The 20,918-nt window shown below is 32.2% G+C and overlaps 2 protein-coding genes and 1 long non-coding RNA gene across 9 annotated transcripts in view; 2 read left to right on the top strand and 1 right to left on the bottom strand.

Moving 5' to 3' along the window:
• The window catches only part of LOC138123368 (PAT complex subunit Asterix), a 16,483-nt gene extending 11,745 nt beyond the window's left edge, over positions 1–4,738 (top strand). For all 6 annotated transcript variants that reach the window (XM_069038053.1, XM_069038050.1, XM_069038054.1 and 3 more), the window contains 2 exons: positions 1,002–1,117; positions 4,568–4,738. In XM_069038053.1, the coding sequence (XP_068894154.1) occupies positions 1,002–1,117; positions 4,568–4,666 (215 nt within the window). In that variant the 3' untranslated portion in view covers positions 4,667–4,738. The remainder of the gene's footprint in view (positions 1–1,001; positions 1,118–4,567) is intronic.
• Positions 4,668–20,844, bottom strand: Rcd6 (Reduction in Cnn dots 6). 2 transcript variants are annotated; one of them, XM_069038058.1, is made up of 6 exons: positions 20,474–20,842; positions 9,062–9,205; positions 5,804–5,899; positions 5,494–5,750; positions 5,297–5,445; positions 4,668–5,245 (listed from the first exon to the last, which is right to left on the bottom strand). In XM_069038058.1, the coding sequence occupies exons 1-6, from the start codon at positions 20,543–20,545 to the stop codon at positions 4,863–4,865; spliced, it is 1,101 nt and encodes a 366-aa protein (XP_068894159.1). In that variant the 5' UTR covers positions 20,546–20,842; the 3' UTR covers positions 4,668–4,862. The 2 variants fall into 2 exon arrangements, with proteins under 2 accessions (XP_068894159.1, XP_068894160.1); XM_069038059.1 differs by lacking the exon at positions 9,062–9,205 and having other exon boundaries at positions 20,474–20,844.
• LOC138123377 (uncharacterized) lies at positions 15,470–16,628 on the top strand. The gene is made up of 2 exons (XR_011156769.1): positions 15,470–15,711; positions 15,763–16,628. It is a non-coding gene; the product is annotated as an uncharacterized lncRNA (long non-coding RNA).
• Positions 20,845–20,918: the final 74 nt, after the last annotated feature.

The raw sequence follows: 20,918 nt of genomic DNA, 5'->3' as shown, positions 1-20,918 counted from the left end.
GGAGCTTCAACAAGAAATGTTTCCACTTGCTCTTTTGTTAAAACCTTTGCCTTCTTCGGAACGTAACGCTCATTTTTTCTCTTGAGAAAGGCAATTACCTTATGAAATATACAAATGTCAAGTTAAAATATCATTTTTTTGATAACGTCTGTAATAAGAAAACAAACCTACGAACTTCAACATTTTCTTTAATCTCCAGGCAGCTTTTTAACATGGACCATTTCGACCACAAAGAATTGGGGCTAAATTTTTCTGATAGTTGGTGAAGATACACCAAAAGAACGTCTTCCGTTACACCAGTTACGTTATTGCTTTTCTGCCAATTTTTAAATTCTTCCTATTCTCGTTCATATCTTGATAAAGACTTCGCTGGCAGTAAACTGGAAGCCACGTTTATAGCTTCCTTTTTGATTTCTTCTGGCACGTTCATTTGAGAAAAAATCTTGACGGAAATAAACAATTTGAACAAACGGCGCGTTGTCATAGTAATTGTACTTCTAAGGTTTCTGAGTTTTGAGCAATAATTTGGAAGAAAACAGAATTTGATCATTTTAAATTTTATTCGACCTTTATTTGGTTGTTTACAATTTAGTAACAAATAAAATATTATACAAGACACGCCAGGTAACTGGTTTTACTGGCTCAAGGAGGTAACTGACTCGTCTTCGACTCGTCAGTTATATCCTCCATTCGCCAGTAAAAACCATTTTACCTGGCTTGTAATGTAAAATACTATAAAATCCTCTTCGTTAATTATTCACAATCATCCGCGTTTAATACATCTTGATGTGCTCCGAAAAAACACTTTGCTTATTTATAATCTCATGTCGATCATGAAAGTGTTGAGGGAATACGTTAGCGAAGAGGACTTGGAACGTTTCGAAAAGAATTTAACATTTTTGTAGTAAAGTACCAAAACATTCGTATTTTATTACACTTATTACAAAATATATATAATATATAATAAATATTATTAAAAATGTGTTGTTATTTTATTTCAGGGATGATTTTCAGTATGTGCGGTCTCATGATGAGACTCAAATGGTGCGCATGGGTGGCTCTGTACTGTTCGTGCATCAGTTTTGCCAATTCTCGGCTGTCGGACGACACCAAACAGGTAAAAACGTCGGTACTTCTAATATTATGAAAATTGAGGAAGAAGAAACCATTCAATAAATCACTATAATTAACATCTGATTAACATTTCTCACCAAGAAGGGTTAGGTGCCATGGCAGTAATAGTATGTTACGCTGCTGTCAGTTTTAATTTAAAACTTGCAAAAGGTTATAATTTTAGAAATTCTATGAGAAAGTAATCTTAAAATTATTGCAAATAAATATATTAGATAGACAATAGTCTGTGAAGTACAGGAGAAACGTAAGGCACAGAACGTTCCAAACAAACTAAAATTATTATTAAACTAAAATGATAAGAAAAGTCGTGATTTTTCGTATTAGAAGATTCTTTGTAATAAGAATGATAAATTTAAAATGAAATTTTAAACGAATTTAACTTTCACATACTTAATTAAATTGTATTTTTATTGTTGTATCCATTTTTTAGTAAAGAACAGTTTGGGAAAGTAATGTTTGATGCAAAACTAAATAGAGAAATTTAACGATAAATTTGAACTACTTCAGAATTACAAATGGCTTTGTTTTCTTCATATCTCGGATTCCGGATGACTACCTAATTGATCTACTTCATTTTGTTCTTTTTCAGCAGATTTGCTTCTCTGCCTCTTATACTTAATTACTCAGTTTTACCAAAGGTTTTACCCAAAACTCCTCAATCGGGTGACCCTTGGGAATATTAGGATTCAAATCTTTGGGGAAATGAAATAGCAGCCGCGATCACTTGTTTTGATTAATGTGAACATTAACATTGATCACAACGTCACGAACTCGATCGATATCAAGAGAAAGACAACACTTCTGTTTGTCTGTCTCAAAAGTAGTCTTCACTGGGAGCTAAGCTCTTGTTTTTTGTATAGTACCTACCCGACGCAATATTTGTTTTTCCAATAGTGAAGTATTTTCCATTGTGCAAGATAAAAACTTTCTCTAAACATTTTGAGAATTTGTCTCGTTTCTGCAACTTACAGAAATTAGTTTCAACTGTTTTTCAGTGCATCTTTGTGGGATTTTTCCACGATCTGCTGTATTATAACCGGCCTGTTCATTTCGTGAGAAATGCTTTATGAAAATTGAAAATGTTTGCGAGAAAGAATCAAGTTCGGCCGAGGAGGGCGCCACAAAACGAACGCTTCACGCTTAAATAATCATTAGTGCGCAATATAACAAAGAACAATAACAACACTTAACACAAAAACAACGGACAATAAGGAATAGATTCACGAATTTAATTTCAAAGCAGCAAAAAACAAAAGGTTTTTTGACTCCAAATTCAAAATGTCATTTGAACAAGAAAAATTCTCGGTGACAAAAACTTAAAATAAATAATATCCCTAAAAAACGCCCGTACACTAGCGCTCCGCGGGGACCACTCATTCATACTACACTTTTAAAAATGCCGGACTGCCAGGTCGTGCATTTTTAATTCACTTTCTGATTGTCCGTTTTTTTAGTCAGTTTTCATTCTTCATAACGCTTTATTATTATTTTCTTCCTTAGAAATGGGTGACCACTTCAGCTTTAGGCCATTTTTCAAGGACCGCGTAAATACAGTTTCTAAGGAATTCTGACTTTCGTTGTTCAGGGCAATTACAAAATTCTAAATAACAGCTTATTACAATATGAATTTTTGTTGACAGTAGCTTCTTCATTTGTTTCAAAGCCTGCTACTTTATTTTACAAATTGTCCAACTAAAATGCATTCATGTTGTTTTGGCATAGTGGAGAAGGCCATGGAAATTTTGGTGGTAAAGCTGTCTATTAAATTAGATTATGTTTTTCTAAGTTTGATGTTATAAATAGCGTCAATGCTAGTGCATTGTTGTCAGTTTTAGTAGTTTGTAATAGAAGAATAGGTAATACTCATTTATCGCGGGAAATTCGGCAACATGTTATGTTCGTTTTGATAGGTCTGCATGACAGGCATTTTGGTGACGGAAATCAGTGTGTTCAACGTTAAAAAAATAAATCATGGCTCCTATTTATGCCAAAACAACGTGAACGGTGTTTGAACGCTGTTCAAAAATCAAAAAACTATTGTGGTGGAAATTACTTATCTGTCACTGTGATAAGTAATATAAAATGTCATGAGAAATGTGTCTTATTACTATTGTTATTATTTGGACAAGTTGACCAACAGGATGTCCCAATTACAGGTCAACCAAGTAAAAGACAAAGCAAAAAAAAAAGAAACAAAACGATCAAACCACCAAACAGTCATTAAGAATCAGCAGAACTATTCCAACCCATACCAAGCAACTAAACTTCGTCCAGCGAGAGATTGGGAGATTTTAAATTTTATTAAATTAACCCAACATTACAAATTGCACTACATAGAATTCATTGATTAGAGTATAATTTCAGGGCAAAAATGTTACTGCTTGAAGCATATATTTCATATTTTACGTGCGCTAGGTACTACTTTCTCTATGAAGAATTTTGTGATTTTTGTGTCAACCAGTCTCTCACTGGACAAACTATAGCATCCTATTGCACTAATGAGAGGGTTGAAATAGCACCTCTTAATAGCATCGATGCCACAACAAAAATTTGTGTTATTTGCCCCACAATAGTTTTTTGACTTTTGAACAGGGTTTACTTATTATGTAATCAGAATATTTTTTAATATTCCAAAAAAAACCTATTGCTCCTAAATTCTTTGTCGCCAATAAAACAAACAATGCTGAGACTATAATCTTTAACTTCTTATGTTGTCACCCTCATTCGGAACGTGCATGGTTTAAGCGCTCCTATACAATACAATATCTCATTTACAGAGCAAAATTAAATAATCACAATAGTGCACAAAAAGTGAAAGTATATCTTTGATTTTTGATAATGCTATATTCAGAATACCAGTGGAAAATTGGTGGGGTAATAATAATAAAACAAGCCTTGTGAGTAAGCTACCAGTGTGTGAACGTGGCTTAACATTTAAACAAACTATGACTGGTTAAATCGCGTAATAAATAAATATGTGCACACAAGACTGCAAAACGATTTCAGAGAAGCCGTGTTCAGGCTTTTTTTTCAGTAATTCTATTTACATATTTATCTTTCACATAACATATTAGCTTGTTCTTGGAAAGAGTCCGCATGGATTTCTTTATCACAGTCTTCTTGAAGAAATTACGAAGATCCAGTGAAGCGGCACGCTGGCGGACTTGTAAATTTGATAAGAACCACGTTAAGTTTTTGTATTTGCAACATGTCAGTTTTTTAAAATATTTAGTTACTATTGTAGAAATATTTTGTAACAAATTAGGAAACTCTCACGTGAAATCACACGGTCTGTCAACTGCGAAAGCAGTCTTAAGTTTGTTGTTTAATTTGTAAAATTGTTGTTTGCGTAATCATTACTGCAAAAAACGACAGTCGTTAATATAACAGTAACATGATTTATGTGGTTGTAATAATGATGTATCTGTTTCAGATTTTAAGCTCGTTCATGTTGTCGATTTCCGCCATAGTTATGTCTTACCTCCAGAACCCACAACCAATGACACCACCATGGGCAACATCAGTCAACTAAATGATTGTTAAAACGATAAAGTTTAATATTCACAGTAATGTATGTACAAAAATATAATTTACTAAAACACAACCATTTTACGTTTTTGAACATCATCATTTGTTCTACACTGTAACATAACTCTACAGATCTAAGTTGACAAAATGGCACAATTTGGTAAGTATAAATTCAAACCGAACAACCTTTATACGTCACATTACAAAGCGACATCTCTATATTTCTGAACGTCGTCAGCTGAAGCATTGCTTAACGAATTTTTGCTGCTCAATTTGTCTACTTGTTTCTTGTATATCAAGAAATCTGGACCGTCCAAAGGTCCATAATAAATCGGAACGCTATAATTTGGTATCGACTGTGCGTAGAATCCTGTTCTGTTTTTTATAACGTGTCCAGATTTGTTGATGTCGTTGAGAGCATCAACCGAAGCACATTTGTGTATTCTAGGATGGTTCGAATCAAAGTTGGGAATAATTGCACTGCTCGTGTCTGTAATGGTTTTCGCTGTCATCGACGGATAATTGGCTTTATCTGGACTGTCGTCAAGTATTCTTAAGTCCATCAAAGACTGAGCTTTTTTACCTACAAAAACACGATTAATCCCAAGCGCTGTACAAGCATCTTACTAAGTACTCATGTTAATGTCGTTGACAAAATTCGGCATGAAAATGCTAGCGTTGAATTCGCTTTGTGTTGTGCAAAACTGGAAGCCGTCAAACTGAAGAGAAGCCATCAGGTTATTGGGTACGGAGCCGTTCCAGATCTGGGGGTTGGATGCAGCCCTACAACAGTAGTGAAGCTAGATGTCTTTATTTTATTTGTTGTGGTACCTCTTGAGAGTCATGTTGAGTTCTTCCGAAGAATTGTCGTAGGCGTTGTTTTGGTAATACTGACTGTTCAGTGATTGCAGCGATTCTCGCGGTATCGGTATTGCTGTCATGTTTAAATCTTGTAGTCTTTTCTCCACAAGTTCTTCATCTTTCCAGGACGTGTACAGCGACTGAATTAAAATTAATTGTATCACATTAACTAGTATCCTAACGAGCCAGCTGGCCAATTCTGTCACTCCGTAGAGTGTTTCGATTCTCTGGAACAAAAGTATCAGCTTCGGTTGTTGGAAGAAGAAGAAGAGAGGCTTACCCAGTATTGGATGCTCATGTAAATTACCATGCCAGCTTCTGGAAATGTTAATATTGTCACGGAGAACATCCAAGCTATGAGGCACAAAGTATTTTTCTAGTAAAAGAGAAAAATTACATCAATTTATTGTGTGGGATGCAGGAAAATAGATGTTTGCCAAAAATTTTCAAAAAGAAAATTAGTGTGTTGTGTTTAAACACAATAAACCTAAGTAATTGTGACATAACGGTTAAAAATTTCACTCATATTTTTTTTATCCAATTCACTTGAAATCATCGTCACATTTGTGAAAAATTCTTCAATTATATAGCTCCCAGATAATAATAGTTTATTTGACCAGTTCTTGTGTAAACTGGGGTTTTTTTGGTACGAGTGGGCCAGTTTAAGACGCGAGTGAAACGAGCGTTTTAAAGGCCCACGAGTGCCAAAAAAAGCCTATTAATTGACACACCAACGAGTTGAATACAAGGTTTGTTGTTCGACGAGCCCCTTAAAGGCTCTAAATCGCTTAAAATCTGTAAAATTAGCTTGATGTTTCGTTTTGACAAGTTGTGACATTTATCAAAATCCGTTCACACAGGAGAAAATTCTGACAGTGTCAAACAAACAAAAATTTTTGTGAATTATAATATGCGGGTAAAAATTAATACTACAGGGTGTCTCAAAATTCAGTGTTTATTGTTATTTATGGTGTAGATGATTGTGTAAAATAATAACGTAAAACAATTTTTTGAAGAATAGCTTTACTTTGGAGTAAAAAAATCTTAAATTTTTGTAATTTTTCTTAAAAATGGAACGGCAACGTAGCTAAAATAGTATTTTGTCACTGTGTATATGAAGGCTGCTACGTATTGAACAAAATTAAAGTGCTTATATCTTCTTCAGGAAGAGCGAATTTTTTTGTCTAAGTATTTTTCAAGCTCCAGTGGGTCGTTCTCTACCACGCTCTGAATTCGGAATTCGTGAATTTTGAGACACCCTGTATAATAGATTTTTAAATTTGACGCATATAAATGACCGTTGAGGGAGTCATATGACGTCATAGCCAATAAAGGTGATTTCAGCGTGTCGATTTTAGCGTCTCACATAATACCTAGAACAATATTATAATATTGAGTCTGTTTTTTTTTCGTTTTTGTCTAGATGTGGGTGGATGTAAATGCTAATGAAACCATAACTCATAAACAGGTTATTCAATTTAATTTTTTTCAACTAGATCAGGTCAACAGTTTGTCTCGAGATCGAGAATTATTTAGTAGGTATACATTTGAACATCTTACGTGAGTCACTTAATATACAAGTGTTTCACGTAACTTTCCGACCCTGATGAACTTTAAATACAACCAGTAATACTTCGTTCATTTATAACTATAACTTTCATCAACGATAAATTAATTATATGATAATTAATAAAATAAAACTACTGAATATTAAGTTGCATAAATTCGGCGTAGATCTCGGAAAGTTACGTGAAACACCTTGTATAGGGTTTTCACGTGACTCTGAAGGGTCGAGTTGTAAAACTATAAAATTTAAATGAACAGCAAAGAGCTAGCGCTTGTCTCTTTCACACACTAAATAAATTTATTTAAAAAATATCCTAACACAACGGTCAATTTTCTTTAAAATACATTTTAACCGAAAAACATAAAACCTCCGGTTTCCTAATCTCGGTTATTCAATCCGTCATCTGCAACGAGCGGTTCTAGCAAAATTCAAATTTTGTTTCAACCTGCAAAAATAAAAATTCCGCTTTGTTCATTTGGTAAATATTATAGTTTCCTAACTGCACCCGTCAGAGTTACATAAAAACACTGTAGTAGTTGCGTCATTACTTGTATTTTGCTTTTGAAGTACATACATTTTTTTAAAGTTTTTGAAAAATTAATTTGGCCTAATTTAAGAACAACAATTTTCCAAAATATTTAAAATGAGTTTGAAAATCGATTGCACTACTGTTTGAACATAAATGATACTATACGCATTTAATTTGTTTAAAATCAAAATGTTGCAATTGTTTTGAAACTGAAACAATTGTTATTTGTTATTGGTAATCGCACAATTAAACATTTTCTGTCTCGCTTAAGTTTTGACTATGTACTTCTTTGTGCATTTTCATTACCTACTCTTACCAAAGCAACTTAATTTTTCTAATGGATAAAAATATTAAATTTTCCAATTTTCAAAGTTAGATAGGTACCCAATCATTAATTTCTTTGCACAAATGTACAAAAAAGAATGGACGAGGGCGTTCCCCTACGCGTTGACTCACATCTTAAAATTTCAACATTATAACGTTAATGACACCAGAGTTAAACCCACTCGAATTTTTCGCGTCGATACACGGTATTAATAGTAACAGAAAAAACATTTAAATTTCGTTTTAGCTACTTATAAGAAAATGATGATATTAAAACGTTCCATCTATGTATTTCATTGTGTCATTGCCATGTGCCATAAAAGAGAAATTTTCACTTTTATAACATCAACAATTTTTTTGATATTGAAATTTGACAAACATTTAAGTTTTTGTTCAAAAATGTTTTCGGCACGATTTATAAAGAAAATGTGAAATTCGAATGGGAATACATAATTTATTCTAATCTGATAAATAAAAAATACGCATACATGTTTTATTCCACGCTTGTTGCCCATGAGAAAAAACGTGTTATTGATTTTCAGTTGTTACTTTCAATTTAAATTGCAAATTTTTGTATGCAGACTGCTCGTTATTCTTCTACTTAAGTCGTTTAAACAGTCAATCAACTTACCAATGGCACTATTTACCACCTGTTATAGAAAGTGATTTTTAATTTGTATCAATGACCGCTTGTTGTCTTTCAAAAATGTGAACAGACTTAGAACTGATTTTGTTTAATTTATCGTTGCTTTCCATGAAACCGAGAAAGTGGTCTTTAAATATATTAATCGTTTTTTATGTGGAAGCTTTCTTTTGAGATGAATTGTTTATTATACCGTATAGCCCACAACCATCTGATACATATTGCCGTGTTCGAATTGGAAAGCTCAATTAAAATAATAAAGGACTATTTCCAACCTTGAACGTGTCTTATTGTTACTAACACAAATAAAATCTCGATAACTGGCTAACTGTACCTATTTATTTCGATTGTTATGGTGATTGTTTAAAAAACGTTAATTCTTGTTATTATTAGTTTGTTGATTAATGAAACAATAACTAAAGAAAAAATCCAATTATCTGTGTTCATACACATACGTATCTAGATCTAACATTACCGTAGCTAAACCGTGGATTAGCAATGCTGCAAACAGGGCCATTGTGAAATATCCTGCACATAACAAGACTGCAGCGGCCGGCAAGGCCACCAAGGACTCCAGAATCCACAGTAGCTCGAAAGCAAAGGCTATCAGGTATGCAATCTGAAAAAACAAATGATCTGTTAAAATTGCTCAATGATTATTGGTACACAGTAAAAATGCGGAAGTTCGATGGAGTCGAACGTGTCTGTGCTCACCGACGGTAATTATCAATAAGGAGCATTCATTATTTTTTATTAAATAAGTGCCGATTATATATTTATGTTAACAGAGTCAGTTCAATGGTCCCTCATTTAAATTCGCACCAACAAATTTAATCAGTTACTCACCATAAATGGTAGACGTATATTAGTCCATCAAACATGAAAAGTAGCGTTTGCAAAGTTTATTACTCTATAGTGGCGTTCTTTTCAACGTAGGAAAAATATTTAACAATGATTGACAATTGATTGAAATTTTTAGTGATGCATTTTTTACTGAAAAGTTTCATCTTCAATTCTTTTTATTACTATGTTCCATAATGAAGTGAAGAAGCACTGTGATAGGGTCGAAAAAACGTTCCGAGATAAGATTAAATTCTAATTGTCTTATGATGAAAACGTAAAGAAAAGGGGTTTTCCGCATGACAGCTGTGATGCGTCTGTGTCTGTCTGTTTATGGAATATGAATAACTTCTGCAAAAATTCATCGATTTGGTTTTTTACTGTAAAAAATGTTTGTCTTAGTAGGAACCCCAGCGTAATAAATTTTGGTGGCAACTGGGCCAGTGGTTTTTGAAATATTCACAGTTTTATGCAATTTCATTTGTTCATGGTAACTTAGGTATGCAACAAAGCACCTATTGGGATGTTTCTGATAATTTTGATCGTCTAAATAAAAATCTAGTCAAGAATTTGTGATAAAATGTTTTTTTGTTTATTTTATGCTCTATTTTTATTGAAAATAGTTCTTCCAAAACTAACTGGTATCCAATATTACAAAATGGTCTACTCAACTGAACAAATATATTTATGACAAGTTGTTTCTCAACGGGCGCAAGATCAACAACGATTGTTTATTACATGATTATGCATTCATGAAATTTTTCACAATACTCGACCAGATATACCTATATTTTTTATGCACGATTATATTATAATTTGACAATTATGCACAAATTTTCTTGACATAAACGTCTCTTTATGGCCCACGGATCAATTTGTGCCCGTGGACCATAAAGATATGTCAAATAAAAGTCAAAAACATTTTTGGTGAAATGAGGAAAAAAATTACTACTTAACTTAAATTACCTAATCCCGAATGGGGATTACTCGATACTGGACACTCATTTCTGCCGCTTTCTCATCCTCGTTTATCATTTCGTTAATGAATTTATAACCGAAAATTGCAACTGGCATAATGGTTACGGGTGTTTTCACTGTTCCCAAGGTTACGCGCAAAACTAAAAATTTGACGGGAGCACTACGCGATGCAAACATCCCGTGGTGTGGGCAGACATTTATTTATTAATTTTTGTTAAATGTTAGGGTTTTAGGTCTTAATCGTGCATAAATTAGTGTATGTACTGCGGGCGTGAACTGGCTTTTATGGCCTTCAGCGTGTTTTTAGCCCTCGTTATCACTCGGGCTCAAAAATCACACCTCAGACCATAAAAGCCCTCTTACGCGCTTAATACATAAATAACTATTAGACTTCTGATAAATTCTACTAAACCTTTTCTTGTTAAAATTTATTTTGAAAAATTATTTTGGAACATAAAGGTCATGTATAGTTCCCACATACCGATATTTTTATATTGAAACAATAAAAGACTTGACACATTTTGTAAAATATGCAGTTACATTTAACTAACAATATAATAACATATAATAAAAAGAGAACAAAGATAAAAATTGTATTTCCATAGTTCCTGATCGAAGCATTTTAAATTATACCTAATATTGATTGTTATTTAGTTTAATTCTTTAATAAATAACAACTTTCTATAATGCTGTCATGTTATCTCTGTTAACAGATAACAGATCAAACGTTCATTCATAATTTTGAACTTCACTGTATTTAAGAGTGAAAGTAAACAACGTTATTTATAGTTGTTTCGTTTTGACAACATACTCTCACTGTCGCATTTATGTGTTTTTTTATTTGTTTAAATAACCGTTAGGTGAGTCAGGAATCTAGTTCTTCCAAATTTTTAAATAAATTAAACCGTATAAACTTTGAAAATTTGAGAGTCTAATTTTCTTATTCAAAAACCGAATTTTTATTGATTTGAAATATGTATTATGTAAAATTCACTTGAAATAACATATTTTTTCATAAACTGTAAATGTGTTCTTAGAAAAACAGTGTAAATTACTACAAATTAATACTTTTAATTTAAAAATCTCGAGTAGAACTGTAGGATTTAACTGATGTAATCAGTTAAAGGTTTTCTTGGTTAATTAGACGATGGTTAAACTGGTTAAAGAGCCAAACCCGCCAAAAAATAACAGATTAATCAATTTGGATGGTTAACTGACTAAGGGCCAGATTCACCAACGCCAGTTAAAGTTAACTGTAGGTTAAAATATAGGAAAACATTGTTATGACAATAGGTAACTAAAGTAACGAAGCATTTTAACATACAGTTAACTTTAATTAACGTTGGTGAATCCTTTAAACGATTAAAACTGGTTAATTAAGTACGTTATGTTTTAATAGTTAACTTGGTTAATTAGTTATTAGTCAAGTATAAAATTCTTTAAATTGAACACATGCACTTGATTAACCAATTAATTTAAGCGGCCAAATATGCCAACCGGTTAGTTTCTTTGGCCGGTTTGGCTTTTTAGCTAGTTGGGAATTTTAACCGGTTTAACCATCAGCTAATTAACCAAGTCAACTGCTTCAACTGGTTTAACCAGTAAAACCATACAGCCCTAGTTATTCAAGAGGCTAACCAAATTTCAAGCTTATATAATACAGTACAAAAACTTTACTGTTGAGACCTATTTATAAGTAAATGATAAGACTTTTTCTTGGCTTCTGTGAACTATTTGTGCAAGTCAGTCAGTAATTACGAGGTCCAGTTTTTAAATTTGAAACGAGGAATGTTATCCTTGAAATACATGAATTTTTATTTAAATAACAGTCAACAAGGGAAGTAGTTAAGTTTTTGTTTGTAAAATATGACGTCATTTATCTCTGTGTTTTTCTGTTTTAAATTTCAAATTTAGTATTAATTTCTGCATTTATTACGGCAAATAGTTTGTTGTCAACGTAATTCAGTAAATAAAGAAGCGAAAAACCTTCTCGAATTGAAGATACAATGAAATTCTTTTTTCAGAGCCCACTTATAGTCTGTAGCCTTTTATGTTTCCGTTGATTCACAAGACAGTAATGTAACTGTTTCTTACCATAACACTTGAATTGTTAATTAATTTCATGTAGGTACCATTTACCTTGGCATCCACATCTAAAGGAACGAACTCGTAGAAGTAAACAAAATAAAATTCTTTATTGCGCGATTTGCCATTAACCGTTTTTATTTTATTTTAATTTAGGTCTTATTTACATATTAAATTAGATTTCATATTTGATTAATATTTTGCGGAATTTATTTATTTAAATTTAAATATTAATAAAAAAAGTTGTAACAGCAAAAAACAGATTTCTAGATTTTACATTACCGTAACGGGTCATTCTGCATTTGGTTGTGTACTCTGGATGTGTTTTCATTTTGGATTTCAAATAAATAAATTATCTTAACTTTCACTTTTAATTAATAATTCTCTTTTTATTACAAATTAAGTGGAAAAAAAATTCAAGTTCTAATTGGCAAGTGCATCAGTTATTACTTATTAGCTGTAAAGTAAAAAAAATGCCCTCGGGGTGTCGTATGAATTTGAATTTAATTAATGTTGATTTATATTTTCTTAGAAACGCTCCGCCGAAATTAAGTACTTAGTACTTGAATTAATCGAAAGTTTTTCGAAATTAACAATAATCTCTAGAAAAAGAAAGTGAGATCAGATCTCAGTTTCCCACAATTTAATAAACCATATTTCAACGTGCTACGATGGAAGCCGTGCAAATTAATTACTTATATCCGACACGCCCCACTTGGCGAATTTTTGTCACTAATTCGTTTCTCTGTCTTACGGTTTCTCGAGTGAATTCACTTTCCGGTGTTGAAGAGAAATGAAAAAAGTAGCTTGCTACGCAATAACGCCCACAGTCCCACAGATGTTGAACCTTGAAAATATTAACAGCTGATTTTACCTTGTTTCAGGATATCATGGTGAAAGTAATTTTGTTTTGAAATAAAGATGGAACAATGGGTGTTTTTTTTAAAGATGTCATCGTTGTGTGCCAGTATGATGAGAAAAATAGAATTAAATATTACACAGCCGGCATCTGTTAGGTCATGATTTACATAATGTCGTCGTGAAGGTTTTTCCCATTTTTTTTTTTTATAATAAACACTCGTTTAGTTATTTGTAAATAATTTATTTTATATTATATACAATTTTGTGCTTTACGAAATAGTTTGGGGGCCAGTTTATAGAAAGAGAATTAAATGTTTAATTCGAATTAAATTTTAATCCGAAACTTCGATTGGTTCAATCTGATCACGTGTTCAGTTAATCTGGCATTTGATTACGATTAACTTAATTTCGCTTCTGTAAACTGTCCCTGGAGGTTGTAAAATTTTATCTAAGTATTAGCAAAATTACTTCCGCCACGTTGTTTTCTTTTCCACACACTTAACACATCTTTTAAATCGGATAAATTAAGTATGGTTTTTCATGAAATGACCAGATTTCTTTGTTGTGACTTTTATTGCTCTATCTGCCGTAGTTTTCGATACAGAGAGGTGAGTTTAAAGAATTATCCCAGATTTACTCCGGTATATTTTTTGTACTCTTGGAAGTGATTCCATCGTAAATTAACTGAACTATCAACTGTGGAATTTTCGAAGCGGGATTTTTCGACTTCCTAAAGACATACCTATGTCCTTTTTAAATTAAATTAAATCGTTTAATAGAAATTGTTTTATTTTGGCAATTTTGACTGTTCCTTTGATGTACGGTTGGCTTCAAAAAAAACGGAAACTGTCAGAAAAAGTTCTGTCAGATTTTATTAAATTTTTATAGTTTGAAACGGCCTTTTAGAATTTAGGTTAAAAAACTGCACTTATGTGTCAGAAATACTACTGTCAAACAGACACAAATTGACATAAATTGCCAAATTAAATTTCCAATTCACGCTAGGTCAAATTTCATTTCCCGTTTTTTTTTGAACCCAACTGTAGTTTCGTACGAATATTAAAATAAAAAATCTGTCGAACAGACACTGACAGAAAAAAAATTGCATCCATTGCATCACTGACTCAGTTAGTCCAACATGAAAAGAAAAAATCATAGCCAACTCGGTCCCAAAAAGATCGTGAATGCCTAATAGCGATCATTAAATTTTGGACATCATTTTTCTGTCATATAAAAAAATTACTCTAAATCATGCTTTATTGAAAGTGTCACATATGAATGATGAAACTGTTGTCAAATTTATTTACAATTTGTCAATATGAAACCTTGTTCTATTCCATTTGTCTGATTTTTAAAACTTCTTGAATGTTTTGTCGGTAAATCTTACATTCACATTTTCAAAATAGAGACAATCAAAATTAAGGTTATTAATACATAAAGGTCATTTTAGAATGTATGACAGCACGATGACACTAGTGTCCAATAGTATATTATATACCAAGGTGGAGAAGTTCATGATTATAGCCAGAGCGCCAAGATTAGAGCCCGAGGCGCGCCGAGGGTTGTAAGGCGCGAAGGCTATAAGGGACTTCTCCACCGTGGTTTATATACTATTTTTTTCACTACTAGATACGTTAAAACCCTTTCTGATGATAATTATTAATCAAATTATTTTGTCGGATGCGAGGGTTCGAGTTGTCATTCTTGACAGTTGGTATGAAAATCGTCTACGTTAACCAATGAAATAGACGACAATCTTTCGTTGCTAGGTGACGGTTGTTCCATTATTCACCACTGGTTAATAATGAAAAATTATTTACCTGTCACTGAGCCAACGTAGAAAAACGAAACTTCTCAGTGTTCTATGATAACCGATAACGCTAGACTTTATTATTAGTAGTGAAAAAAAATTATTATTGATGGCGACTGTACTACTTCCTCTACGTAAAATTTATTGGTGTTTATGTCAACCAATCTCTCGCTGGACAAACTTTACCTTCAAAATTTAGATCAAATTTTTAACAACAAAATCTAATCTTTTCGTTGGATCAGACAAGTGATTTAGTTAATTGTTTGTGTAGGCACCTATTTTTTAATGTTTAACAATCTAATAATAATTATTATAATGTGAGAGGTAATACATTTTTGATTAAATAATTCTGTTGCCAAATAACATTTCGTCGTTTTGTGGACCAGCAAACTTCGACCTCCGCAAAACTGATATGGCGAGTTCGATGTTTTTTCTTTTACTTTTTCAACGAGAATAAAACAGTGTTTGGTCTTGGTTGAGAAAGAAATAGTTAACTTACTGTACCTCCAATATAACATCAGTTAGTAACTTTTGTCACATAAAAACTACAGGTAAATTGAAAACTGTTTTCAAATTGTTTCAAATAGAGCATTTTTTTACAGCAATGACTGAAGATTCAGATCAGAGAAGGTTTGTTGCTTGCAACATTTGCGAGGAAATGATAACACAAAAAACAGGTCACACGATTTATGAAAACTGCAACGCAAAAGTAAAACAATGTCCGAATTGCAAGAACCCGATGACATCAATACGAAATTATGAAATTGTGTCAATCCTCCAGAATCATTTACTAAGTGGAAAAAAGGTGCAAGAAAAATGTGAACTGTTAAAATGTCCGCTTCCCCGGTGCGATTACCTGGCCCTAGACTATGATAAAATTGTGAAGCATATTAACCGACTACACACACAAAACATTTTCGAAATTCACACTAACCAGAGCCTTACTATTTTCATCGAAAACAAGAACAGTGGCAGCAAGTCTTTCCGAAGAGTCGTCGGTTCCACAAGCAATTTTTTGTAGTCCGAGCAAGAGTAAACTACCTATGACAATAATAAAGTGACGGTTGCAGTAGATGTGATGTGTTACTCATCACATTATTACTGTCATAGTATACTCTTGCTTGGACTACAAAAATTTGCTTGTGGAAACCGACGACTCTTCGGAAAGACTTGCAGCCACTGTTCTTGTAATGTAAAGTGAATGATCGTGATCACGTACAAAGTGTAACAGCCTATCGGAATTTTGAAAATGAGCTCAAGATTGAAACATGCCTACAAACTAGCTTGAACAATAAACTCAAAACATATTTAAGTACAAAACATCATTAATTATTATTTTACTATGATTCTTTACTTATATTCAACTATGATTCTTTACTTATATTTAACCATGATTCTTTACTTATATTTATATCTACTCCATATACCTACTTTACTATTCAATAAAAAATAAAACGTTTTAAAATTATCTACTATATCTATTTATTTTTCTCAAGCAAGTGCATTATTATTTTGATGCGCTATCAGTTTATTGTATGTATATCCAGATAAAGTGCATTCCACAATGAGTTCTGCCTGTCCAAACGTTGTTTGAAAACGGATTCAGTACCGTAACAAGACAAATACTGAATTGACTACTATGTTTCTGAAAGCAAGCAATAAAAGTTTCATGTTGATAAATTTCTCTAAAAAATTGAGAGATCACAAAGAAAATGGAGGAGTTTTTTAATGAGCATATCGTCAGTTTCTCTGGAGAATGGGAAAACAGTTAACAGTTTTATTTATTACATTGTGGGACACAAGTTTTCGAAGAGACACGTCCAGGCAAACTTGCGTGAAGTTATGTGGCACTATGACAACTCTTCAGCACCTGACGCACTGTATTCGCCAGATCTAGGCTCGTGCAACTATTTGTTGTTCACAAAAGTCAGAGAATAGCTACCTGTTTTTCCAGTGATGAGGAAATGTTAGTATAGGATAGTTATAACAATAATAATGAATTGTATTGATAACATAATAACATATGATTTAGTGGAAATTTACAAGCAGTTTTTTTAAATGTTTTGGCATGCTCTGTACAGTGTACCTACCTATGCGATACATTGGAGTAATAATGGTTTTATTTTGAGGGCTTTAAGAAAAGAGTATTTAAGTGGGGAAGTCTTTATACTTAGAATATTGTATCTAAACAACACTTTTGACTTAAAATTAAAAAAAAATGTTGTTGAGTAGATTACGAACAAAGAAAGTACATCCACCTCCGAGGAATGCATCCTCTCTAAAATGGACACGGACAATAAATTCTTGAACGGATTATGCTGTTCTCTAGTTATATTTTTTATCATTGGAAAATTTATTTTTATTGAGTAAATAACGCAAATACTAAAAACAGTTCTAAAAATAGCTTCCTGTGGTAAACTGATAAATAAAAAAAATTATGCGTATACATCTCTTTTTTGTTCGAGACTGTCAGAATTTGAGAATTTTCTCCTATCTGAAGGGATTTTGATAAATGTGACCACTTGTCAAAACGAAACGTCAAGTTAATTTTAAAGATTTTAAGCGATTTGGAGCCTTAAAGGGGGTCGTCAAATAAAAAAAACGTATTCAACTCGTTCTTGTGTAAATTGGATTTTTTTTGGCACACGTGGGCCTTTAAAACGCTCGTTTCACTCGCGTTTTAATCTGGTCCACTCTTAACAAAAAAAGCCCAATTTACCCACGAACTCGTTAAATAAATAACTATTAAATTGTTGCAAGGACTCTGCAGGAACCACCACTCCTCATGCATATTACGTACTTAATAAAATATTATTTCTTTGTAATTATTGTTCCTCGGGCAGATGAAACAATTGTTCCACATCATACTATTGAATTTAGAGAGTTATGTGCTGGTTATTGAGAATGTCATTTTCTTGGTGATAAAATTCGAATACTGACTAACAAATATTTGTATAATTAGAAGCCGATTTCAAGTTGACTTGCGACGGTCGCACTTGTCATGTTAGAATCAAACTGCAAGATAGCTAGTAACAAGACCTTAAAAAAATTCTACACAAAGTTCACATTTTCCGTGAAATCGCAACTCTGGTGTCACTCTCGCCATCACTTTCATCCACATCAGTAATTAGTTCTGAGAATAATTGAGCTGTAGAAAGACAAGCTACCATTAATGAACAATAAAATGACAACGTTCTACTGACTACATCTCTTTTTGTTGGCTTGATTTATATTTCTTACCACAAACGATATACCTAGTTATAGCTCGTCTTTAAAAACGATGTTTTTGTTTCCATTGTCAATACGAATACACATATAGGTACCTCAGAAGACAATGCAGTTTCAGGGTCGATACCTACGTTCCAACATTTACATTTTATGAGAAGTGATGACAAATACCATGTTCATGCTTCTTTCTAGGATATATAATATTTACATCCTTATTGTCGATTTATTGCTCATGGATATGTTGGCAGAGTTTTACGAGAATTGAAGAATTTTAGAGAAAAATATGTATACATATAAAAAAAAACACAAAATTGTTTTGTTAAAAAAAATATTTTTTTCTCACGGTACCTAATGTTGATTTAAATCAAAGTGAAAGCAATTAGTGGAATCCTCGGATTACTAATTATGTATCTTAAATTTAAATGAAAGAATAAAGAAAAGTTTTTCCTTCAAGGTTTCGACAAAAATTTTGACCTCTATGACAAGTATAAAATTATTGATTGATGTTGGTGTCGTATTTGGTGTTCATTCTCTGTTTTTAGGACTTGTGCAATGATTGTCTGAAATCAAGAATTCCTCACGTCTATTAACACTACAAATATTATCCTGTCGAAATAAATGTATATTTAACTGTCAGAATTTCAGAGGTTTTTTTTTTAAATTGGTCAGGTTCTATATAGCGAGTTGGAACCCGCAAGTACCACTTAAGTCTTGACCCAATAAGTAATCAATCATAGCCTTCTATCCTAGATGTTGGTGCCAACAATAAATTGCACAGTTTTTATGCAATAGGTGATTATTAGAGAAATTTATTTTGCAATCACTTTATAGTTAGAATTTCTATTACAAACAAATAAATAGAATTTGTCTATAAATTACAATGGCGCTATCGTGCATGTTAAATGGAAACCACTTGTAACACATATAGGAATATGAATTATGAAACATTTAATGTAAATACATAACAGAAGCACTGTAAAAGATATTTACACCGACAGTGGTTCCTTATTTACTTTTGTTAATCTAATGTGAAATGTTTGAACAAAAAAAATTTACGAAAAAATGTTAATAACGGTGAATTACACCGAATTTTTACGGGATTTTGTTCTTATTTATAAATCTAGTACTTAGTACTTACTAGTATTCTGCAAGAAAATAAATAAAATGGTATTTCCCGTTGTGAGTATACGGCATCAATATGCAAATGCAAGTCGATAATAATGTAAACAAAACATTAATTTCATTACACGTGAATGGAATTTTGAAAAATGTGTCTGAAACAATAATATTACGTCAGCTAAGTGTACCACTGTAGCATAAGTTGAATTATGCAAAATGTACTGAACGCTTTGTAGTAAGAAGAACGACAAATAGATTTCATAAAAATTAAATAAGTAAGTGTATTTGTATTTGTACAGGTTTATTGTATTTTCATGTACACTAAATGAAGGGAAAGCAAAATTTTCAATCTACTCTTAGTTATAAAATAGGCCATCGCGTCTACTAATGGGTAAAGAAGGACATTTGGAACAATAATTATTGGATTTAAAAACTGCCTACCTACATTACCATATTCTCAACGTTTTGTAGTAAGTGGATCGCTAATACTTAAATTAGGTAGGTACTTAAATATTATAAATTACTTAAGTATTATAAATGGACATATTGTTCTTTATGTGTAATTATTTAAACCAATATAGAAAACAAAATGAAAAATGTTAGCATCAGTAAAAATCCTTGGTAACATGACTTTTGACTACCTACTAAAATCCAAGAGTATCCTTAAAATATAGTACCTAGTTTAAATTCATTTATTTGTGAAGGGATATACTTTTATAGTTAACAAAAAGGATTCATTTTGAGAAGAAATGTAGGTGGTGGGTACTTTAAAAAATACATCTTCGGCAGCGTATTTACACTCTTATATAATTTTAACACTTATCAAATAAGACAGTTCAGAATGAAATAAGTACCTACTTTATAAACAACACAGACATTATTAGTAACTGTACTTATTACATTTCGGCATTGGTTTTTAAATGTGCCGTACATGTCTTAAGTTCCAAATCATATTTAGTTACTCACCAAAAGGTACACAGCGAAAAATCCGGACGCTATTGCCAAACTGCAACAAAAACATGATTCCACTAGAGCCATTTTCAGTGCTTCACACTACATTTTAACAGTTTCCACAATTTCCATCACATTTTTGATTCACCACGTATGTTTACACTTTCACTGTTAAAGTAATGCTCGCGTAATTATTTTTCAATACACTACACTTTCACATTCAATATGATATGATAATATAAACTAGAGTTAGTGTGAAAAGATAGATTTTATTTTTCATGAAACATTTTAAACACCATTGTTGACGAGTAAAACAAAACTTTAACCTTCGTAGATGTAGTGGTTCCTACCATGGGTGAGGTAAGAATGAATGAGTAATCGAGTACTGGGTTATTCGCAAACATATTTGAATATTTTGTTCACGTGCGTATTTACTTTCTCTTAAGGTAATCTCCTGGTA

Source organism: Tenebrio molitor, chromosome 2 (genome assembly GCF_963966145.1).
Source record: "Tenebrio molitor chromosome 2, icTenMoli1.1, whole genome shotgun sequence".
Lineage (NCBI taxonomy): Eukaryota > Metazoa > Arthropoda > Insecta > Coleoptera > Tenebrionidae > Tenebrio > Tenebrio molitor.
The sequence above is the reverse complement of the archived record's forward strand: the minus strand, read 5'-3'. Positions and strand labels throughout refer to the sequence as shown.